Raw genomic sequence first — 26,316 nt, 5'->3', positions numbered from 1 at the left:
TGCTCGGAAACAAACCATACAATGAATACTCGAATTGCTGATAAATAATATCATAGCCATAGTCTTCTTCTTTTCAAATTAAAATTTTCTTTGAAATATTTTTTTCAAATGAGCCTTTGACCGAACATTTACGATTGTATCATGTGGATAAAAACACGACTTATCAGTATGCTTAACATTCTATATTGTGACGTCATTTTCGGAGTTATAGCGTCATAAAAATTATAATATGACGTCACAATATGTGAATATTTTTCTGATCGTTTTAATGATATCAAACTCAATAATTTCCGTAAAACGGGTAATATTTTATTAAACAGTTGCCAGAACTTTTGAAATGCCCCTCGTACAAGTATGATCGAACTCAAATTATTTTGTATGCATAGATTTTTGTAGAGTGATTCTAGGTCATGATTTCTAATAATTGTTTTCATTTACAGGTGGTCCTATTTATATTTCGTTGTTTGGTGGTTGTTTTCTGTTGTCATAGTGATGCAGCTGTTCACCGCTCTTATCATTGAGGTAGGTATATTTCTTATGTATGCCTTGATCTGCTGATGTAAAGCATAATTATAAAATGTATTTACTGACTTTTCTTTAAATTGTTAAAATGCATATGTACAAAGATTATCAAACTCACCACATGTTAAAATAATCTGAATTTCAATCGCCCTCTCCCTCTCATGTGCATCTTTGATTTGATTTTTTTTTCTACTGTAGAATTTCATAATGAAATGGGACAAGAGTGGATCTAGAAGAAGCAGAGGAAATTCAGACTTTGAGGAATCTCATCACTTTATGTCTGTACATGATATGTTCAGGTTAGTAGATTTCAATAATCTTAAATTTGAATTGAATTGAATTGAAATTTACTTCTTTCAGCATTTTAATGATGGGTTTTAATAAAATATTTATCTGATTCTTTATTTCTCAGGAAAGAACATGTGGATGCAATGTAATATTCGTATCTTTAAAAGTGCTTTCAATATTTTTTAATCTCCAAACGTTTTAAATGTTGCAGAGAAAGTCTTCAGGAACCAACAGAAGATGAGATAATGTTACAAATCAGTAACAACCATTATCTACAAGAGGCTACTCTGGGATGTGTTGTCACAACATGAAAGGGAAGTCAATCTGTCATTGGGATTTTAAAGTTTCACAATATTGAGGCATACCAAAGGGAGATCAGTAGACACGTCTAAGGGAGATCAATTTGTCATCAATCTAATAAGAGCTCACTAATCCCCTTCCATGCCCATGAGGACATGTGAGGACAAATAGAAAATGACAACAATTTATTGTAGGAATTCTAACTGAGATTAGTCTGTGAATTGAAGAAAGGTTTCTCTGTATGACTTCATTATGAGAAGTCTTTTGGTGTAGACTGTCACAAAGAACTTCACTTTCAACATTGTGCCATGGCATTGATTTAGTCATACATGTATATGACAGGGACCCTGTCTTATTTCTGTGCTATTTATGAAAGACTTCTTTATAATATATACAAGGTTGAATCCACAGTATAACTTGTACATGGTATATCTTTTATATTACCTCCTCATTCTCAATAATGTTTTTATTTTTAGACATATACCTTATATATTATGACCTTTTAATATGCATAAATTTTTTTAACTATTTATATGGAAAGTTAAATATACCCAAAAATCATGCATATGTCATAGAAAATTTGCATGATAAGAATAGGCTAGAATAAATATCCACGAGATCCATGAACTGTATTAACAAAATATTTAATTGTTAGTATTGAAAATGGCAGGTAAAAAGTTGAACATATCAATTTTTCAAAACTGAAAAAAGGTTGTCAGAAACATGAAAAGATGAACAAAATGATTGGGCATTTTAAACCAGAATTGTTATACATACCTTTATTTGAAGGCTGTAGGAAAGTTACTTTGGTATTATTATTGTTTGTGGATTCACAACCCCACATGTAATGAATTTATCAATATATTGATTTATTGAATCTATCAAATGAACAAGCTCCCACGAAATTACATCTGCAGAGAATTTTTTTTTTTGCTTGCCCACAAACATCAACCCCCATGATTTCAAATGATTTTACAGTATATTTGTAATAAAATCATTATGATGCCTGTAATATGTGTGATCACCATTCCTATTTTTATATGAACTCGCTTTTACAAAATGAGATTCAACTGGACTGTGTAAACACAGTTTTATAATAACATTTGCCTAATGTATGGGTTTACATTTGAAATTGATTTTAATTGTTCAGTGAAGCTTACTTCAATTTTAAGATTGTGTAAGAAGTATGAAGAGTGTAAGTATGTATTCCTTACATAGACCTACATGTACCTTTTGAGCCTATATTTAATACAGTAATTTAATGTTCATTGTACAGCCATCTTGTTTTATATAATTTTTGTATAAAAGTTCCATTATTAAGAATTCTATGAGGAATGTACATCATTGAAGGAAAGTGGTCCACAATATCCCATATCTTTATCAGAAGACTTCAAATATCCACACATAACAGTTTTCAACCAACAAGCAAAATTTGTTGGACCACTGTGCTTTTGTTTAACATTAAACCTATAATTTTATCTTAATATTTCTGACTGAGCATTATTGTGTTTGTAGTAATGTCTTTTTCCCAGGTATATTTTACTTTTAAAGCGGCACTGCATTTCACGTAATTAATCTTCTTTTTTTTATTGTGAGATCTGAAATTTTGATTTTTCAGTTTTCAGAATCACGGTCATCAAGTTGATCATGTTGGACAGAAAAGTAAACTGCTATTCTTAGAATATTTAGCAGAGTTGATCCAATTCAGTTACAAAAAAATGAAATTATTTTATAGTGCTATCAAAAAAGAACACTTTCTTTCAAGAAAAAGAATTTATTAACCTGCAAAAAATCACAATGAAATACACTGTGCATAACTTAAAGGTGTTTTGAAGCTTAAAAGTATAGAATCCCGCTGAAAAACTCGTGAACAGACTGTATTAATAGAAAATTGTATCATTGCTAGCATATAATTATAGCCAATATGTTTCATCGATTTTATCACAAAAGTAACATATGTAAAAAAAAAATATATTAAAAAGAATACAACCAAATCTAAATTAAGGCAATTTTCGCCCCATCAGTTAAATAAATATTAATATTACGACAAATATGACAATTTATTCAAGAAAGAGTTATTTCTAATCACATACATGTACTAGTAATTTGAGCAGGTTTGTAAAAGATATATATCCTAAAGTTTATCAAATTCTTTACGGGAGAAGTTCAATTTCTTAGATGTCTGAGACCTTATATGCATATATGTACATCATTGGCTTCGGAAGCAAACTGAAAGGGGGGCTAAGTCAGTGAAAGAGAATAAAAAATCAAACCTACAAGAAAACTTGGCAAGCGGAAAAAGAAAAATGTTCACATTTTCCAATCACGAAATCGTATTTCGTGGTGAGGGTGTGTGTGTGTGTGTGTGGGGGGGGGGGGGGGGGCAAACTTCTTTCAGTACCTTTTTCCATACACTACCACTTTCTCTTTTTTGACCTAAATTATTCCGTGTTTGTTGAAGGCGGGGAGCATTCGGCTCACCTCAGCTGACTACGGTACCCTACATCAATTTTTGATGTAGGGTACCGTAGTCAGCCGAGGTGAGCCGAATGGGCGGGGAGGCTACACTTGCGTCCAAATTTTCAATGTTGCATAACATGTCTATCTTTGAAAAAGGGGGGGGGGGGACTAGGCACCCCTCCCCGGTTTTGAAGCCTATGTAAATATCTGTGATATGTAATAAACTATTTTTTATCACTTTTGTTGAGTATCTTGTGTGATATTTAATGCGGTTTATCATCAAGGTCAAAGAGCATACATTTAAACGCCCACATTGATTGCGTTTTAAATAGGCCTAACCGCAATGAAAACGAGAGATTTATTCTTAAACTGTGGAGGAGTGTACTTGTGATTTTATTTAAATACTATTAAGGAGCGTTTCCGGCAACAATCAATAGATGAGTCGAGCGAACTCAATGAATATATAAAAATATAGAGATGTTGGAAAGTTTATAAAAAAAAAATAATAAACTGGGTCAGTCGATTGATATATATGATATCATTATACTGTATATAATATGGACGGATGTTGCTATATATCTTGTACCAATAAGGACATTAGTTTCGCTAATGGAATTAAGGATCGTTTGAGGAATGGACCCTATGAAGTCATCATTTCGAGTAACACGGGTTTAGAAGTTCTTCATTACCAGACTTTGAGATGTCAGATCCTTGAAAGTCGATTTTTTATCGCGATATTAACTTCTGAGTTTATTAAGCAACAAATCCACCTGTATGAATTGGCCCAAGCTCTGGACCTCGGGAAGAAGATTGTTATTGTACAACATGATCAGGCGCGGATCCCGGGTCCATTCCCAGAACTACAATCAATTCAATGGAACGAAGATGTGACCATTTTGTCAGAAAATGTGTGTCAAGTACTTCAGGACCCAGTATACGGTAATTCAATAACTGAGATTCAAAATAAAATATTTATTACTTTAAATGTTTATTTATAATTTTGCTTATCTTGATATATACCCTGTACATAGTTATTATAATAATGAAGCTGCTTCATTATTTTTGTCATTTTTTAAATTCCTGTTGAGAATTACCGATTTGACCATGTTTGAAGTAAAATGAAACATATGGAGATAAAGAATAGTATTCAAGATCAAAACTCCATAAAACAATAAAAAATAGGAGCTCAAAAACATTCTTGCTGCACTTAGAATTCAAATACTACGTCTATGACGTCACTGACGTCAGACTGCAGGGTAAAGAGAAACAAATGAGTGGATTCGGCAACTTCAAAATATCTAAATGATGGCAAGATCTTTAAAAATTTCTTAATAATAATTGAATGACTGCTCAAGACATTTTGTGCACATATAAGGTCCCCAAAAAGCTGATGTCGCGTCACTTTTTAGAGCTCGAAAATTTTCAAAGCTTGTTGATGACACTGCATTGGATATTTTTTGTTTTATTTTCAGAATTTCCGGCGTACTCCGATTTACTTGATTGTGACGCCATTAAGAGGTACATCTGGAAGTTTGAGGAAACCCAGATAGCGGCACAGCTGTCTCCACATGTAGGGCTCTTTTTTTTAAAATTAGTACAATTTCCTATTTATTTATATTAGTATATATATCACCGGGTTAAGGGATGTGAGAATCAATCAAGATATCGGGTCTCAATAGCTCGAGTCCCTTTTGAGACTTGATTTTCACTACCTTCACCTTTTCGATGTAGATCTAGTAAATTTATATTCTTGTAAAAGAGATACTAGTAACAAACTGTCTTAGAAAACATTATCTAGTAAATGAAAAGGCAAGAACAAGAGAGAGAAAGAGAGAGAGAGAGAACAAGTTAGACTTATTTAATTGGGAAATGTTTTATTTGAATTAAATATTAATTAAAACTTTCTGACAGGTACTTTTTACATGTTTTCTCAGGTTAAATCTGTGGAATATGCATCTACAGAACTGCAACTGAAGGACATCCAGACAACCTTGATTACTTTGTGTGAGGGAATAAACAAAATACAAAGTTCACCGGTGCGTAAAAGAAAAGTCAGTAAACGACAGTTCCCCTGTGACATTCGTCGAGTTGCAAGGCGGTACCAGGATGTTATAGGTAAGGGGCAATAAGGTATTAGGATGTTATAAAAAAGGGACAAAACGGTACCAGGATGTTATAGGTAAGGGGCAAAACGGTACCAGGATGTTATAGGTAAGGGACAAAATGGTACCAGGATGTTATACGAAAGGGGCAATAAGGTATTAGGATGTTATAGGTAAGGGACAAAACGGTACCAGGATGTTATAGGTAAGGGGCAAAACGGTACCAGGATGTTATAGGTAAGGGACAAAATGGTACCAGGATGTTATAGGAAAGGGACAAAACGGTACCAGGATGTTATAGGAAAGGGACAAAACGGTACCAGGATGTTATAGGTAAGGGGAAATAAGGTACCAGAATGTTATAGGTAAGGTGCAAAAAGATATTAGGATGTTATACGAAAGGGACAAAACGGTACCAGGATGTCATATGTAAGGTGCAAATAGATAATATTTTAGGTTGTTATACGACAGGGACAAAACGGTACCAGATCGTTATAGGTAAGGTGCAAAACGATATTAGGATGTTTTAGGTAAGGGGCAAAACGGTATCAGGATGTTTTAAGTTTGTGATAAAAGAAACCAGGATGTTATCGGTAAGGGGCAATAAGGTACCAGGATATTATCGGTTAGGGACAAAACGGTACCAAGATGTTTTAGTTATGGGGCAAAACGGTATAAGGATGTTACAGGTAATTGGCAAAAAGTTATCCCGAGAATATTGGTGGCATTGCGTTACCAGGATGTTATTACAGATTAGTGGTAAGGTAGTACCAGGATAGACAAGTTCCAAAGATGTACATGTAATCATTTTCTTTTCTCTTTCAAGTGTTCAGAAGGGATCGTTCCTTGCCTTATTTTAATAAACACTATGATTAGATTGCTCGGTCGTTACTTGGTCCATATAATGTTGTATTTGTCTTGGTTTATCGTACCTTTAAGTGCTCAGACAGTTTGGTCGTTAATTATTACAGTGTTGTATATATCTTGTTCTAGCGTACCCTATCATCAGACAGCTGGGTCGCTACTTAGACCTAGAGGAAGACGAGTTGGATGAAGTGGAGAGATTTTCAGAATTCGGAACAAAAGAAGTCTTCTGGCAGACGATACGTCTATGGCTGGAAAAGACCGAATCTAAAGAGTTAACTGTGGGAACAATAATCAAAACGCACTGAAAGAATGCGATGTAGATCTTAAAGGTGATTTAAAAGATCAAGTCAGAACCTTATCAAAGGCATAATTTTTTGTGTTTTTTCACCTTTTATACACTATAAAATACTCCTTTTCTCTATCTTTTTAGGAAAGCAAATGTCAAACGTCCATAAAAAGATTTTGAAATCCAAAATGCCCTTCCTAGTCGGCAATCTTCAGCTAGAGCCGATGTTGCCCTGCCTGGTTTCCAGAAACATTTTATGTGAGGTCACCAAGGCCTACGTCACGGCCCCAAGTACGGTGGACCAAAAAGTCAATCGACTTGTTGACGTTCTGACGGCTAAGGAGGATGGGCTTTCTAGCTTTTGTCATGTTTTACAGGAATCGGGATACACATTTGTCGCCGATGAAATAATAGGTAACACTTACTAGTAATTACAGTACCTCGGGTACCGTCTATTTCAATTATTGCCTTTTTTAAAGTTAATTAAATATTTTTGGGGTTAATGCAAACAATTTTGCTATAGGCTAATATAAGTAGAAACTATATGTATTATATATACATGTAGTTCATATACTGAGTACAATTTCTTCATCTGTGCTCCTCTATAGACTGAACAAAACTTATTATGAAATATTCAGCCTATAAAGCTATTTATATTTTTTCAATGCACAGCTTCCCCTGATCACCATCAGAGTTTGGAGACACCTATAGCTGTCCTGAGACCCACCAGTTGTAGCTTCTCTTCTACAGTCTCAGATTCCGACTCGTATGTAAAACATCTCATTCACGAATACCGCTTGTCTAAAAGTAGTAGCACGGGCTCTGTGTTCAGCAGACGAGATTCTACGTCATCAACAAAAATTGTTGCCATAGCGCCATGTGTTGCCAGTGCGTCAAGCCATACAGACAAAACTATAAAGAAAAGTGAAGAAACAAAAACTGAGGACTCAAATTCATTTGAAAAAGATAGTCACAAGATTAAAAACAAAAATCAAAAAGTGAAAGGAAAGAAAGGTACCGGGACCCAGTCCCCAAACTGTGTCAGCAGCTGTGTCTTATCTTGACGAATTTTCCAATCATGTGTTCCTGGAATATAGTTTGTGTTGTAGGGAAGCGAGTTTTATCAGAAGGACTTCATCTCGAAAGAAAGATGATTTCACTGATCAATGTTTCTTGTGGAAAATACTGTAAGGAACGTTTCTTTCTCATTTTCTGACAGAAAAACAATAAGACAGTAGACCTTAACGGTCCTCAGAGGTACAATTTAATCTTTTCCCCATAAGTGAATTAGTTCTTGTATAAAGGAATTAATGAACTATCTTTTAGTCCTTATGTTTGTTTTCTACATTATATAACATTATATGGAATGTTCATTAAACTTTACAAATACAAGATTTCTTTTCTATTTTGTTATAGATATCTTAATAAACTAGAGGTACTGTGAGCGATGAGCTCACTAAATGATACCCCCTGCCTCCATATAGTTATAATGGCAAAGTCCATGTTTTGCTGTGGCCGGAAAACCCAAAATATGTGTCGGATCAAAAAGTAAAATAGGAGGTGCACAATGGCAATATGTAATATTGCTACGTGCCTGTGTATTGGTAAGGCTTACTTGTAGACAAAGAAGAGAATACTGTATTAAGGTCATATGCAACGTAGTTTCAACTTATCTGTCTTTTTGTATGGAGCTGAAGAGTTCTAAATCTTGAAGGAACTGTGTGTTATATTTTTTTGTCCCCCGCTTTCGCGAAAGCGAGGGGACATTAAATCTCATTCGTCTGTCCGTCTGTCAGTCTGTCCGTCTGTCAGTCTGTCCGTCACAAAAACTTTAACCTTGCCCATAACTTTTGATTAAGTAGAGCTATGACTTCCATATTTCACTTGTGTATTCCTTGTGACAAGACCTTTCTTTGGGTACCACCAAATTTAACCTTTTGACCTTGACCTTGGCGTTTAACCCACTTTTACACAGAAATTTCAAAATTTTACTTTGGCCATAACTTTTGAATGGTAAGTATTAGGACTTTCATATTTCACAAATGTATTGTTTGTGGCAAGACCTTTCATTGGATACCAACAACCTTGACCTTTTGACCTTGAACTTGGAGATTTATGTACTTATGAAAAAACGTTAATCTTGACCATAAGTTTTGAACGGTGAGGACTAAGGCTTTCGTTCTTCACATGAGTAATCCTTGTGAGAAGACATTTTATTGGATACCAAGAACTTTTACCCTTTGACCTTGACCTTGGAGATTTAACTACTTTTTAAAAACTTTAACCTTGGTCACAACTTTTAAACAGTAGATACTAGGACTTTTATATTTCACATATGTATTCCTTGTTGCAAGACATTTCATTGGATACCAACAACCTTGACCTTTTGACCTTGGAGATTTATATACTTATGAAAAAACTTTAACCTTGAACATAACTTTTGAACGGTGGGGGCTAGGGCTTTCGTACTTCACATATGTAATTCTTTTGAGAAGACCTTTCATTAAATACCAACAACTTTTACCCTTTGTCCTTGACCTTGGAGTTTTAACTACTTTAAAAAAAACTTTAACTTTGGTCACAACTTTGACCTTTTGACCTTGACCTTAAAGATTTACGTACTTATGTGAAAACTTTAACCTTGACCACAACTTTTGAACCTTAAGGGTTAGGGCTTTCATACTTCACATATGTAATCCTTGTGAGAAAACCTTTCATCAACAACTTTGACCCTTTGATCTTGACCTTGGAGTTGACCTACTGTTAAAAAACATTAACTTTGGCCGTAACTTTTTAACGGTCAGGAAAAGGGTTTTCATCCTTCAATGATAATTTCTATGAAATGACATATGATAGGATGTTCATATTAGACACAATATGTCATAAAAAAAATAACATCTCACCAACAAACACACCAAAAGCGGGGGACCACAATTCTTTGAATTTGCTTGTTAAAATTTCTACGTATGGTATGGTACACTTTTTCAAAAACAATTTTGGTTAAAAGAAACATCTAGAATATACCGGAATGTTTAGTATTTTTCATATATTTTTCTTTAAATCATCCAAAAATTTTCTTCAATTTTTATCTTTCAAAAACCCCTGGTAATGCATGCTGATTTTTTGTCTATGAACTTCTGATGACACTTTAATCTTAAATTAAGAATATCTTGAAAAATTATCAGTAGGTAAGGTATGTTGCGTATGTCCTTACGGCAATGCTTTTCTGTATGTTACCAATAAATATGTGTACAGTGTGGAGAATCTTTCTAACCTACAATGTAGCAATGTGAAGGGGCATTTTAACAAATGTAATCATCAATGGACATTGGTCTTATTGTGTCCGACTCTCATTTGATTCACCAGTGGCGGATCCAGAAAGCATGAAACAAATGAGTCTTCAATACTAAAAAAGGTAATCTACAAAGTTATTATGTTAAATAGCATTCTGATTTTAGACAGAAGTACCCCGAAGTTTATTTTAAACAGATGCCGGGGTTCCTCAATGACAGTACATTTAATTGTTGTTGTATTCTCTGTCATGTCTGTGGAGACTAAATCAAATCCGTTGGAATATTTTATGAGTTATCATTAAAGTTTCTCATTATTAGCAAAACCAAGTTTGTATTGTGATGAAGTAGATTCTATGATAATTTTTTAAAAATCTTTTACATTAAAAAAAATTCTCTTGCTGAGACAGGTGTATTGTAACTACAAGAGTAGTTACATTACTACATTGTTGTCTACGAGAGTAGATAACACCACTGTCTTGTAGACACCCCCACCCCCCCCCCCCAAACATAATAATGTTCAACTCTCTAGTATGCAGTGTAAAGATGGTTCTTCAGTAAGTTAAATAAAATGAAGAATTTCATTTACACAAGGTTTTCAAAATATAAAGTGTGATAGAGTGATATTTTATTTATTTTATTATGTGAATATTATTTAATTATTTCAGCTACTTAATATTCACGTGTATTTTATTTTATTTTTAGAATCGCGCAATGTTCCGATATTCGCGGAGTTTTGCGCGCACCGCAATAAAATATTACAACACTACTTGGTTTTTAATTTTACTTATGTTCTAGAAGTCTTTACTTATCCTGAGGGTATTTGATATTATTGGTCAGTTCTAATAACCAAGCTTGCGATTGGCTCGGGACGTTTTCCCGCCGATCTCTTTGTTTGATCTTTTAGACAGAGATAGACTATTGAGAAAGTTAGATCTATATTTTGGTCACCATATTGACATACATATTTACATCCGTGCATATTGATAATTTTGAGACGAGACCTCAGGACAGAGACTGTAAGTTGACTTCTATTTCTTTTATCTAATCTAATTCTATATTTTCCGATAATTCATCGTCTTTGATTTTTAATGTAATTTTATGAAGATATACTGAGTTCAACTTTATCATTATTACCTGAAGCTTAAAGTATAAATTCTTTGAGTATGTGAATAAAACATCAGTAATGCAGTAGTGTATAGAGTGTAATTATTGTTTAATATAGGAGAGTATATCAAGACCCATTATTTATCGGGTGGCCCATTGTTTTGAGCCCTGATCCACAATCAGGTATACCTACTATTATTTTCTATTAATTGTGTGCATATATTATTGTAAATAGATTTGTGAACTATTCATTCTACTGTAATAGTTCTGTTCGATTCATTTTCTTATTTTCAATACGTCAATGTTGTAAGGGGCATAACTCTTACTTTTCTTTTTACATGTATTCATTGAGTACTCAGTATAACATGGTATAACATGTAATATTTTTATGATCTATTATTATAAAGTAAATCGTATCTATATTCATGTATTATAAACGCAATATATTTGTTTTCTAAATACTTATAATCTGTTATTGATATTTTCAGGGCTTTTGCTTGTTATACAATGCATTCAACATCTTTAATAAATTATATATGAGAACCTGAGCCACAGGAGTTGTTCGTCTTTCGAAACCCTGTTACAGAAATGGCGCCCACGTTGGGACTCGAACCCAAGACCCTCAGATGTAATAATATGTATTAAGAACATATTTTAAACCCACATATTGACAAAAGTATTGCTCAAAAGGTTTATCACTCCTCATGCAGATATTGATTGATTTTGTCAGGCAAGCTTTTTAAAAATATACCACCAAGTCCTATTTTGTAAAAAGGCCCGAGGTGTGCCGGTGTAACCGTGAAAACTGTCGCTAGTGCTCAGTGTCGCTCTTAATAGAATATATAGGGAAAAGAGCGACACTGAGCACTGGCTTCTGCGCATGCCTAGGGATTTCGGTCGCTTCAAATCGAAGCGGTGTCCCACTGAATTTAATTCCATGGTAATAGTATCCAAAGTCGTAGATTTTTATGCTTTCTTTGTTTATTTTAATCTTAAAAGAAGACAAGACAAATAAAATTTTAAATTTTTTAACTTTTTATTTATTTTTTTGTTTACCTCGTATAGAATTATTAAATGATCTTTTAAATTTCTATATTATAGAGAATAAACGGCTACACATTTAATCGAGGTAAATTAAACAGATACTTGTATTTAAAAAAAGAACATGCCACAGTCCCTCAATCATTTCTTAATAGGTGTGAACAACGCCGTGGGCGTTATCTCAGACAGGTGTCAAAAATTACCTGTATGTTAATAACTAACAAACACAGCTCCCCATGGATAATTTGATACCAATTAAAGGTGTGAACGGAGGTGAACCGAGAACTGAAGTATAGTAACGAACGTTAAATATCTGTAATTTATCAAAATATAAGTTGAAAACATATATATATATAAGTTCTATCAACCAGTTTTTATTAAAAAGATAAATAATGAGAAACACGCATAATTATGAAGAATGAGCATCAATGAAAAGTTTCGCTCTTCAAAATGGCAGTTTCATATTTTCTCACACCTGACTTATATATCGTCTGTAAAATTTCAAGCCGGTCTTAGTTGATATAGATGATTTAGGTGTAAGTCAATAATTCTAGAGGAAAAAATCGTAGAAAATAATTATTTTGAAATAGTTATGAGCGTCAGTACTGAGTGTCGCTCTTCAAAATGGCAGTTTCATATTTTCTCACACCTGACCTATATATCGTCTGTAAAACAGGTATACAGTAAAATTTCAAGCCGGTCTTAGTTGATATAGATGATTTAGGTGTAAGTCAATAATTCTAGAGGAAAAAATCGTAGAAAATAATTATTTTGAAATAGTTATGAGCGTCAGTGCTGAGTGTCGCTCTTCAAAATGGCAGTTTCATATTTTCTCACACCTGACCTATATATCGTCTGTAAAACAGGTATACAATAAAATTTCAAGCCGATCTTAGTTGACATAGATGATTTAGGTGTAAGTCAATAATTCTAGAGGAAAAAATCGTAGAAAATAATTATTTTGAAATAGTTATGAGCGTCAGTGCTGAGTGTCGCTCTTCAAAATGGCAGTTTCCTATTTTCTCACACCTGACTTATGTATCGTCTGTAAAACAGGTATACAATAAAATTTCAAGCCGATCTTAGTTGACATAGATGATTTAGGTGTAAATCAATAATTCTAGAGGAAAAAATCGTAGAAAATAAATATTTTGAAATAGTTATGAGCGTCAGTGCTGAGTGTCGCTCTTCAAAATGGCAGTTTCATATTTTCTCACACCTGACTTATGTATCGTCTGTAAAACAGGTATACAATAAAATTTCAAGCCGATCTTAGTTGACATAGATGATTTAGGTGTAAATCAATAATTCTAGAGGAAAAAATCGTAGAAAATAAATATTTTGAAATAGTTATGAGCGTCAGTGCTGAGTGTCGCTCTTCAAAATGGCAGTTTCATATTTTCTCACACCTGACTTATGTATCGTCTGTAAAACAGGTATACAATAAAATTTCAAGCCGATCTTAGTTGACATAGATGATTTAGGTGTAAGTCAATGATTCAAGAGGAAAAAATCGTAGAAAATAAATATTTTGAAATAGTTATGAGCGTCAGTGCTGAGTGTCGCTCTTCAAAATGGCAGTTTTCTATTGAGTGGAATTTCCGACTTCGCTCATCGGCGTTATAATACACAAAATAATTCAGCTGATCATCTTGATTAGTTACATTTCCCAAGCTTTCTTGGAAGGAAATATATTTCTTATCAACAAGTTTGAGGCCCAGTTTATTTAATCTGCACAATTTTTTATGCAAGTCTGCAAATCATGGAACTTGTAATTTTTCTGCACTACTTTCTTCTCCTACTGCTTCTAAAAATAATAAGTGGGATGTACTAAGTACCCAACATACTGGTATTCCTAGGTATGTGAATTATTGATTCTTGTATTATATAATTTAATGTCAAATCATTTAATACCCGGTATTCTTTCCGTTTCATTTATTGAGTTGCATTCCTGTCTTTCCTGATATATATCTTACCATATTGATATCGATTATTTTTATTGAATATGGTATAAATTTAATACCTTGTAAAAGGTACGATGTATCGTGTTGTAGGATTTTTATTCTCTAAGCACGAGTTCTTCGGTAAAGCCTACTGTGAAATCACTAATTTTCGTTGGGGTTTAAATTTCGTTGTTTTCGTGGTGTGACGAGACCCACGAATTTATGTCCACCACGATATGTAAATTTTCATATGCACAACTACTAAAGAATTCTTTATCCACGAAATTAAATCCCTACGAACCAGCATTTTTTCCTCAAACCACGAAAATTTGACCCCACGAAAATATGTGATTTAACAGTATTAATTATGGCGAATTGTGAATCTTTTTCGACATTGTTTCCACTATACTAAAGGTGTATACCAGTAAATAAAAGAAGCAGTGTTGAGACTGGACAACCTTGTGTCATTTTGCATTTCTGCCCGTCTGTTACACTTTCTTTCGAACTTGTGCTGACATTTTACATAGCAATTCCCTATACATGTACGGCCTGAAGAATTCTTTTAGATAGATATGATGCATTCCAGTAAAATGCGTTATTTTTATTTTGAATCTGTGTTCCTCTAAAAATTGACCCTTTCTAAATTTTGGTGTAGCTAGTCCAGAATGTTTATCAAAGAGCCTGTTAATTAAGTGCTAGGGTTTCGTAATGAACGTTAGACAGAAAACTGCCTCCAGGACGTTAAAAAAGTTGGAAGTGGTAGTGTAGTGAAATGAAAAACGGTATTACACAAGAGTAAGAAATATTTTGGTTCGTATTTAAAGGTCTTTGATGGTAAAGGGTACTCTTACTATGTTCTACCTGAACACGCCTATTCAATTTTGCAATGACAACCTCATTCTTGCAAAACAACAGAAACCTGATTCTGCAATAGTCATCTAAATCGCGAGATTTAAACCTAACTAAGCAGCATTAGACAAATCGGATTTACATTATCCATTTGCCAAGACAATCGCATCCCTAGACCCTGCAACAGCTGACTAAAGCTCTACATTTGGAGAGGGAGAGTATTCTTATAGAGTTTTTATAACATACATTACCCTTTTACTGCAGATTGCAACTTGACTGTGAACTACCCCCTGACTGCAGACTCCACTTTGACTATGAAGAACCCCCCTGACTGTAGACTCCACCTTGACTATAAACTACCCCTTGACTGTGAACTTCCCCCTGAATGTAGACTCCACCTTGACTATGAACAACCCCAAACTGCAGACTCCACTTTAAATATGAAGTATACCCAAATTGTAGACTCCAATTTGACTGTGAACTACCCGCTTACTGTAGACTCCACCTTGACTTCGAAATTATCCCCTGACTGTAGACTCCACCTTGACTATGAACAACCCCAAACTGCAGACTTCATCTTATCTATGAAGTATCCCCAAATGTAGACTCTACTTCGACTGTGAAATACCCCTGACTGTGAACTACACCCTGACTGTACACTCCAACTTGACTATAAACAACTCCAACCTGTAGACTCCACCTTGATTGTAAACTACCCCTTGACTATGAACTACCCACTGACTGTAGTTTCCACATTGACTATGAACTACCCCTTGACTGTAGACTCCACCTTAATTATGAAGTATCCTCAAACTGTATACTCCAATTTGACTGTGAACTACCCCCTGACTATAGACTCCACCTTGACTATCAACTACCCCCTGACTGTACCTTCCAATTTGACTGTGAACTACCTTCTGACTGTAAATTCCACCTTGACTATGAACTACCCCCTGTCTGTTCACTCTAAACTGTAGACTCCTACTTTATTGTGAACTACCCCTGATTGTAGACTCCACCTTGACTATCAACTACCCCTTGAACCTTGACTGTAGACTCCACCTTGACTATGAACTTCCCCTGACTGTAGACTCCACCTTGACTATGAACTACCCCTTGAACCTTGACTGTAAACTCCACCTTGACCATGAACTACCCCTTGAACCTTGACTGTAGATTCCATCTTGACTATGACCTACCCCTTAAACCTTGACTGTAGACTCCACCTTGACTATGAACTTCCCCTGACTGTAGACTCCACCTTGACTTTGAACTACCCTTTGAACCTTTACTGTAAACTCCACCTTTATTGTGAATACCTGCTGACTGTATACTCCACCTTGACTATGAACTATCCCTTGAACCTTGACTGTAGACTCCACCTTGACTATGACTACCACATGAACCTTGACTGTAGACTCCACCTTGACTATGACTACCACATGAACCTTGACTGTAGACTCCACCTTGATTATGACTTCCCCTGACTGTAGACTCCATAGACTCCTTAAACCTTGACTGTAGACTCCACCTTGACTATGAACTTCCCCTGACTGTAGACTCCACCTTGACTTTGAACTACCCTTTGAACCTTTACTGTAAACTCCACCTTTATTGTGAATACCTGCTGACTGTATACTCCACCTTGACTATGAACTATCCCTTGAACCTTGACTGTAGACTCCACCTTGACTATGACTACCACATGAACCTTGACTGTAGACTCCACCTTGACTATGACTACCACATGAACCTTGACTGTAGACTCCACCTTGATTATGACTTCCCCTGACTGTAGACTCCATAGACTCCACTTTGACTATGAACTACCCCTTGAACCTTGACTGTAGACTCTACCTTTACTATGAACTTCCCCTGACTGTAGACTCCACCTTGACTATGAATAACCTCCTTTCTGTGAGGGGTCTTTTTTGTCCCAACAACTATTGCAACACAAGACCTAAATGCATGCTGTCTCATCCAAAGAAGCAGTCTCCATGTCCAACAGTGGGATTAGAAACCACAACATAAGAACCAACCCCTTACTTTGCAACTCTAGAAAATTTCTAACCACTGCACCATGCATGTGACAGCACATCAATTTAGAAGATCCATAAACTGACTTAAAAAAAACAAATTGTTGCCAAAAAACAAGAAAAATGGTATCCCTAGGACCATCAAAATAATTGGTCTAGTATCTGTTTGCTACCAATTTATCATAATTATCATGAAACTATCAACAATAAAATATACTTTACAGGCATTTCATACTCTATACTATACCTCTCATACTGGCCTATCTTGGCCTTTGAAGAACATTAAAAATAATTTTTGCTCATTTTCAATCATCTATTTTTTTACAAGTCTACCTATCATTAAAACAATGAAAGTTCTTTTTGTGTAATAAAAAAGTGTTCTTGTAGAGTTCTCTTATTCTATAAACCTTTCAAATACATGTATATTATTGTCCCCGCCTTTGCAAAAGTGGGGGGGGGGGCAATATAAATCTCATCCGTCTGTACTTCTGTCAATCTGTAGTTTTGTCCATCACAAAAACTTTAAATTTGGTCAAAATAGTAAGATTCTCATCCAACCTTGGTCTTTTAGTCAGATGATGTAACCTAATTAGTGTCTGAAACTTGCACAGCTTTTCATTCATGGCTGAAATATAGATTTCGGCAAACGTCAACAAGTTTAGAGATAATACAATGAAAGTTTTTTGTACGGCAAGTGGTGGGGCTTAGTCACATTTGGTGATGTGCCATATACTGTAAACGTATTACATTTGGCTGTGTATTCTTTTTAGCGGCTTTGGCGGAACGCAGCATCCGCTAAATCAAGTACAACGCTAAATGTCTCGCATATAAACACATACATAAGAATATGACAAATCTACGCTAACTTATTCAAAAGTCATTTTCCACCAAATATCGTACACGCTAAATATAAAACATTTACAGTACCCTGGAACCAAAAGTGAGAGCCTGCCAGGGATGATCCTGGGTTGGGGGTCTTTAAACCAAGACCTTTAAGAAGGGAGGAATGTGGCAGTCAGCCTAGTTCGATCGCCAGTTGCCGGATAGCTCAGTTGGTTATTTGAGACCTGACCGGAGATTTAGGGGGCCACGGTTTGAATCCCAGTCTGGTCTGCATTGTTTTTCTCCTCTCTTATAAAAGGAAAAGATCCAAAGGGGACATCAGATCATTAGGGTGAAATTAGTCCTACTCTCAGCATGGCTCTAACAATACTCATTTTCTTATACTTGTATTGTCTTCACTTTTTTATAGAATAATGTTTAACAAAAAGTATAATAAATGTTAGTACAGTAAGAAAACAAGATGTGTTTGTAAAACACTGATGCCCCCGTATGGCAACATAGCAAAGATTAAGCTTTTCTTAAATGCAAATTAATTAATTGGTACCAAAAGTAGGGTATTCTCACTGGAAAACAATTGTAAAATTTGAAAGTAAGCTAATGTTTAAGTTTTTTATTAATTACAAAAATCTCCAAGGTCAAGGTCAAAAGGCCAATGTAATTAGTATCAAATGAAAGGTCTTGCCACATAAAATACTTCTGTAGAGCATAAAAGCCCTAGCCCTAACCGTTCAGAAGGTATGGTTTCAATTTCTTAAAAAGTAGGTCAAACTCCAAGGTCAAGATCAAAGGGTCAAAGTTATTGTTATCAAATGAAAGGTCTTGTCATAATGATCAAATATGTAAAGTATGAAAGCACTAGCCCTAACTCTTTAAAAGTTATGGTCAAGGTTTGCTTTTTTAAAGTAGGTCAATCTCAAAGGTCAAGGTCAAAGGGTCAAAGTTCTTGGTTTCCAATGAAGTGTCTTCTCACAAGGATTACATGTATGAAGTATGAAAGCCCTATATCTTACCGTACAAAAGTTATGGCCAAGGTTAAAGTTTTTTCACAAGTAAGGAAATCTACAAGGTCAAGGTCAAAAGGTCAAAGTTGTTGGTATCCAGTGAAAGGTCTTTTAATAAACATTACATATGTGAAGTATAAATGTCCTGGTGTTTACTGTTCAAAAGATTTGGCCAAAGTAAAATTTTGAAAATTTCATGTAAAAGTGGGTCAAACTCCAAGGTCAAGGTCAAAAGGTCAAATTTGGTGGTACCCAAAGAAAGGTCTTGTCACAAGGAATACACATATGAAATATGAAAGTCATAGCTCCACTAAATCAAAAGTTATGGGCAAGGTTAAAGTTTTTGCGGACAAACAGACAAACAGAGAGACAGACAGACAGACAGACAGAGAGACAGACAGACAGACAGACACGAAAAAAACTATATGCCCCCGAAACTTCGTTTACAGGGGCATAAAAATGTATGTTAAGAGAAATTTTATTTGATCAAGCCGTTCAATTGAATTTCAGGTTAAAATGTAATTTCTCGAATATCTTAAACAATTGTCAATCTGTCATTAAACACTTACAACATGTGTACAAACTAATGAATTATTTGGATTTTATAGTAATTTAAATTGGATTTCAAATTTGATTTAAGGTGGTAAAAAATAGATAGATCAATTTTTTCCCCAAATTCAGTTTCTCTGATACTTTGATCTTTAGCTCTCGGATACAAAATCTCTTCTTTATATGATATGAAAGAAATTCAATCACACATTTTTGTCCACATAGTTTGAAATATGGCCTGTGAGAAAGTTGTGAAATCAGACATTCAACGTTTTTCAACATTATCAATTAATTTATTGAAAACTTGCATGATGCTGTTTATAAAGACAATATTATTGTTACTGGTACTTGAATTCAATAAGTTTAATTATAATGATACTGGTAAATTTGAATAAGATATTTTATGTAAAAATAGAGCATACATATGTGTCAAAATTGAAAATAATTCACAAGTAACTATGCTACACACAAAGTTATCTCACAAGAAATTGTATAATTCAATTTTTACAAAAAATCAAATAAATGATTCTAATGGTTCCCAGAATAAATTGAGTCAAAATAAGGAAAATTGAACTGATAGTTTTAGATATTTCATCACAATATTTTTTCGTTAACTTTTTATCTTTAACCTCTTGATATGACATTGACCTTTACAGTACATTACATATCTCGTAATATATGTGTCCAAATATCAGCCCTCTACTATACATGGAACATAAGTTACACTGCATTTCGTAACAGACTTACAGGCTGTACTGCATTTAAACAGCATTAAGCGATTCTAAAATGTAAGCTACCAAGTGACCAATACATATATTTAGAATTCTCTGATTTTTTCCCCACAAAATATGATGTCAATTTTTGCTTAAGTAGCGCATAAAATATCTACCAAACTAAGTGATTTTGTCTTCAAATACTGGGAAAGTTCTTATAATTGAGAGTTGTCTTACTGGTAGCTTGTCTAGCATTGTAGTGCATATGCAAGATGGTTTTTTTTTTCCCACTTTACTATTGGTTTCATCTCTTTGTATGATATATAATTTTATATTGTGTGTGGACTCTATACACCGATAGATGTTTGAAGTTATAAATCTAAGTTTATCATCACTGTAATGAAAATGAACTGTCTATCCCAACATTAACAATATTTCAGTGACATTGCATCTTACTGAACGGTGTGTCGATTTACCCAATTGGAGCCAAAGGTGACTCAAATGGACTTCTGTAGACTTTATATCAAAACTAAAATGCATCTATATATATATATATAAAATTATTTAGTTTTGCATTTAGATATTTATATTGTTGAATATTCAGAATAATGACTATTGAAATAAATGTGTTTTATGTTTATGACAAACATTCCAATTATTGTATCAAAAAAACTTACTTTATTCATGACATTTAAGCAAATTATTTTAAAATATACAAGTTTACCAATCAGAAAATTTCACAAATTTATTCTTTTTTAGTAAATCAGTCACGTAGCAACAGGGGGCCGGGGGCTTGCCCCCCCCCCCCCCCCCCCCCCCCCCACTATTTTCCAGACATAACTTTTAGTTTTACTGTATTAAAAATGTTCATTGAAAGCCGGGTGTTAGCAACACCCTTGAAAGCCCCCCTCCCACCACACACACTTTCAAAAAAAAGATGCTAAATCACTATTTATGATATTCCTATTTTTATCATAATTAAGTCCCTTTGGTTAAATCGACGCATCTTACTGAATGTCACCTATCATGGATCATCATTGAACATATAATGAATCAATGTGAACAGAACTCATCTAACCAAAAAATATATGTATGATGAAAATTGATTGAAAACTGCTTAGGTTTTAATTTATGACAGAGAATATTAACACCTAAACATTCATAGGGAAAATCCACATTAGTCTTTGTGTACAAGAAAAATAACTTTTCAGCATTATAGACACATTAAAACCACAATAAATAGAGGAAATTCGAGTCGCAACTTTATTTGAAGTATTCTATACTGGTGGTTGCAAGTGGCGAAACCATAATTTAACCTTACTTGTGTCTTGCATTACATTTATCGGCAAAACAAACGATATTTTTTTTATTTTATCTTGTTAAAATACTGTCTTACTTACAATTGAATAGATCGGTTTTGATTGCGAGTTTACGAATCATAATTTGTTCTCTAGAGTGCAAACAGCTGATTAAGTTGGATGCCGATCTCGATGTTTAAAAACATTAAACAGTCTTATAGTACACTTCTGCTATCGCTTTCTTTTCCCAAATAGTTCTTTTTCAGTCAATTAATAAATATCTAATTAAATTAGTCATATATTGCCCTTCTTCTGATGTAATTTTAGAGATGAAGTATCATATGAAAACCCAGATCAGATGCCGATCGCGATGCAATAGCGTCGAATGTCAAACACTTATTTTTCAAGATTTTTCTGAAAATATTCAAAAAACCAGAATACATTTACAGTCTTGGAACTTTATTACTTCGATTTTACTTCATTTTAAACACTAATTGCGTCTTTATAAGGCGATTACAACTTTCTCTGGGTCTAATTATACGAGTGCCGAATTGCAAGGCTACCGCTATTTTTAGAGCGACACTGAGCACTAGCGACAGTTTTCACTGGTACACCGGAAGACATGTTTACAAACTTTGGATTTTTCTGATCACGTGTGAATTTTCATTAGACTGGTACCCTGACATTGGTTCACGGTCGCAAGCGCCCTGAAAAACCAACGACCTTGTAATTCCTAGCGGCAGCGACTGGAATCAAGGGCAGAGAACCAGTGCTAAATTTTCATAAGTCGCCATGATGCATAATGCGTGCAACATGTGCAATGTAATGTTTCGCTGCTTGTTTTATACCATCTCATTCTGGATGTTGGCTGGGATAAATGAAGTAAGAATGTTTATAATATTGTCAAACACTAAAGCACGTAGTATCTTATTTTTAAATAATAGATTAATTTATAGTCGTTAAAAGAAACAAAAAGTATTTGATTGGCTCTTGCATATTGTATGTTATTTTCAAAATTAATATTGCCGAATGAAAAAAAAATTCCATGCAGTAGTTTCTTTAGGAAGGAGTTTTAAGAAGGAGATTCAGAAAGATTATCAAAACAAACAATCATATCGGTATTTTAGATTGCACCACGGCATGTGTTTATATTAATTCCAAGAAACGCCAATACACTTTCACTTTCCTTTAAACAGTTTAACTACAAGAAACATTGGTGCACGCACCAAAGTTATGGGCCGTACTAAAGCCCAAGAATATGATTATTTTTATAGAGTAAATGTTTCTAAAAACTATGATTGGACAATATCAAAATGACAATTTACGCATAAACCTATTAATTTGGAATGAACATTTAATCCTCGGTAGCTGATTGATGAACGAAGTCCATGTCAATAATGAAAAAGTTCTCCAAAAATCGAGTGGATTATATCAAGAGCAGTGCGACACCAACTTTAACTTCTGTGACATCATAATGGTCTAAAAATTATTTGATCTGCTACTAATGAGACAACACATTTCCGTTGGACCCCTTACATATTTCATTAAATACTTTGAAGCTTGCTACTCTTATTGAGAAGCACTAATTAAATTAAAGCTTTCATAAACAGTTAGAATATATTTTAAACAAAAAGGTATTACTTGACATTTAATGCACGTGTTACAAGTTGTTTATCGTGAAATGGCTTTAGTTGAGAGAAAACATCCTTTGTTTGAAAGCGCGCGAAAATAACTAGGCAAGAGCTGGTAAAATAAAGAGGAGTCGCGAAAACCATGACGACACTATATAAATAGCCTAGAACTATATAAATAGCTTTGGGAATCTCGGCGGCACACAGCAGAATCATTCGAGGTTTGCCGAATGTAATAATAAAAACATGCGGTTAGCACGTGAACTGTGCACACAATATTATCATGATTTATATTATCGTAAACAAACATTTAAAAAAATATTTAAAAGGATTATTTTACATCCAAATGATGAAAATCGAATTAATAATCAGTATTTCTATTTTATCTTAAATACACGCTCATCCCGCATAAAATTCCTAATCCCGCAGAAACTCATACACCTCTAAAAATCTTATTTCATAGAATGGGCCGGCTCGTGCCGGCCCATAATAATGGGTAAGTGTAATGATCTTCTTGAGAATTGAATAGTTACTTATATATAGAATGTAATGTGCTTAAAAGAAAATGGTAGAATCTAAATTGATTTCCGGAAATGATATTTTACTTTAATCTAAATTTCAACAATGATATCAAATTAACTACGGACCTAAAGTAGCTGCTTTAGATCTATGCATTAACATAGGGCCTATATATATATATATATTCAAGTATTTTCACGTGTTCAAGAATATTGGTTCTTATATATTTTTTGTTCCAATATTATGAAATTTATTCAATTCAAATTTGTAAAGACGATCAAAAATTAATTTGAAAGGGATATTTTAATTTTAAAATTAAAAATGTAACAATTCTGATCAGATATTTAATTATATTGTTTATAACTTGTAAACACTTAATGGAACTCTACTTATCATTTATATCCACTGATGAGTTGTTGTGATGTTTGAATTACATTTGTCTTTAAATGATTCTAAAAAAATCTCTCTTTTAAAACTAGGTACAATACACTTAAATCTATCTAATACATTTTATTATTATACCTCATTATAAATATTCTACACAACGCGTTATCTGATTGGTTCTAGGTTATCACGTGATCGGGCCGTAAAACTTCATATTTCCCGTCGTCGGCACGCTTTTCATCATATTCCACCTCTTCGGAACACCTAGTTAATTTTCCTGCAATATAGTTCTCGTTCGTTGAACGAAAACTCCCGAGAGTAGTAGACGTCACAATAGCCTGGTTGACGTCACAAAACTGATGACAATGTGTTGAACAAAGGGTTTTATAGTAACTTTACGTTAACAATGAAAGTGAATTTGAGAGCGGTGCCGAATTTGAAAGTTTATGTTTATTTCAAAGGCTTTGATTGTTTCGGTATAATAAACAATTCATTGCATGAATGTTCGGGAAACATGAAGACTTATTCAGCCAAGAAAAATCATATTCCCCTCGGGCGAAGCCCTCGGGGAATATGATTTTCTTGGCTGAATAAGTCTTCATAATTCCCTCACTATCATGCAATAAATGTATATTATTATATAGTCTATTTATAGTCCCTATATAATCTATATAAACGCAAACAGTTCATAACACTACATATTCACCGGATTTTAGGTCGTATTCACCGGAGGGTTAATGCACGTGCAGCGGCATTGTGACGTCACAATCAAAATATCGAATAACGTTGTAAACAATGGTTGCAACGGCCGCAGCGAGCTACGTATCTGAGCAGGAAAACCATTATTCAAACCTATTTCAGGATTAATTTTTAACATCTGGACGTCTTACACATAGCGAAACTCGGAAAGGAAAACACAGAGGTTACAAACAGTAATCTGGAGATTTTTTTATTTACAGCAATGGAAGATCGCAAATGAAAATTGTGTCGTCATACAGCCTTCAATGTCTTATGTATCCAAATCCCGACTATATAATAAAACAATTATGGACTCTTTTGGTGTTGAATATGGTTTGTTATTCACCAGAAAAATATCCATATTGACCTCGACTTCGCCTCGGTCAATATGAATATTTTTCTGGTGAATAACAAACCATATTCAACACCAAAAGAGTCCATAATTGTATAAGATATGCGATACATTTGATTTTTTTTTCAGTTATAATTATTTAATGTATCCTCTTTTCTAGACTTATCTTAAAATTAGGGTTAATAAATGTAAACGCTTTTAAATTTTAACTCTTTTCCCCCTAATGCATTACATCCTTTACCCCCTGATGCCACCATTTGACGCTATGCCCCATTTCCCTGATGCCACCATTTGACGCATACACACAACAACCCTAAATTAGCTATGTGATTTCCCCTGTTTCTAAATAAATTCAGCTCTTAATGATAGCCAATCATGTGTATTACACATTAGGTAATGTTACTATAATTAGTGAAGTCACAGCGTGGTGTGAATTCACTTGAGATTTACCTGTGTGAAAACAATGGCACCCAGTCTGTTTACAAGAAGAAATTGGGCCTTGTCACAAGCAAAATTTAGCCTTAATATTGCATTTTATGTAACATACCTTGGATTGTATTAGCATTCACAACGTTCTTACATCAGTTCTAAAGTTGAATTTAATAGAAATAAATTTTTACAATGAAAATTAGAGGAAGAACATCATAGACTTTTTAACAAAAACAACAATGGCAGCCACAGATTTCCCATGCGTTTTATGAGTACTAAATAATCTACTTTCAGCAATTTTTTCATCAGGGCATTGATTTAGATAAAAACATTTATTAATTTATTTTCCCCAAGACTTTTGCAAGAAGTGGTCAACTAAATATATAAAATATTTATAAACATGCCTGCTTGAACATGATTGTGAAGTTTAGTTGGCTCAAGTCTAAGATAATTACCTATCATTATTAATCTATCTTAATTAATATTAATTAAACAAAAACTAATGAGCCTTTTAATTGGTTTGGTATTATATTTTAAGTTTACTTGACAAATGTATATTTTATAGAAACTTTCTCTCATATAAAGGATAATATGAAGATTAGTTGTGAAAAATTCATTTTACCTGGTTTCACCTATATATTGTTAATTGTAGATTAATTATTCTTAGAAAATTATTTGACAATACTAAAGTTCAATCCATTCCCCAAACATTGATATATAATATGTGACACTTTGATGATGTTAAGGTACTTTATTAGCATGTTCTAA

General features: G+C 33.9%; 2 protein-coding genes and 1 pseudogene across 2 annotated transcripts in view; all 3 read left to right on the top strand.

Annotated features, from left to right (window-relative positions):
* Positions 1-445: 445 nt before the first annotated feature.
* On the top strand, positions 446-1,930 carry LOC134283313 (two pore channel protein 2-like). Its single transcript, XM_062765770.1, has 3 exons — positions 446-522; positions 721-821; positions 1,022-1,930. Exons 1-3 carry the CDS (start codon positions 493-495, stop codon positions 1,119-1,121), a joined length of 231 nt encoding a protein of 76 aa, XP_062621754.1. The 5' UTR covers positions 446-492; the 3' UTR covers positions 1,122-1,930.
* Positions 1,931-4,035: 2,105 nt separating this feature from the next.
* Positions 4,036-7,925, top strand: LOC134283312 (uncharacterized; annotated as a pseudogene).
* A 14,362-nt stretch (positions 7,926-22,287) lies between these two features.
* The window catches only part of LOC134283315 (uncharacterized), a 10,355-nt gene continuing 6,326 nt past the window's right edge, over positions 22,288-26,316 (top strand). Inside the window, exon 1 of the mRNA XM_062765771.1 lies at positions 22,288-22,377. Within this exon, the coding sequence (XP_062621755.1) occupies positions 22,288-22,377 (90 nt within the window). The remainder of the gene's footprint in view (positions 22,378-26,316) is intronic.

Source organism: Saccostrea cucullata, unplaced genomic scaffold (assembly GCF_032062105.1).
Source record: "Saccostrea cucullata isolate Sc308-1 unplaced genomic scaffold, CSIRO_AGI_Scuc_v1 ctg5212, whole genome shotgun sequence".
NCBI classification, from domain to species: domain Eukaryota; kingdom Metazoa; phylum Mollusca; class Bivalvia; order Ostreida; family Ostreidae; genus Saccostrea; species Saccostrea cuccullata.
Note: the sequence above shows the minus strand (reverse complement) of the source record. Positions and strands in the feature narration are given on the sequence as shown.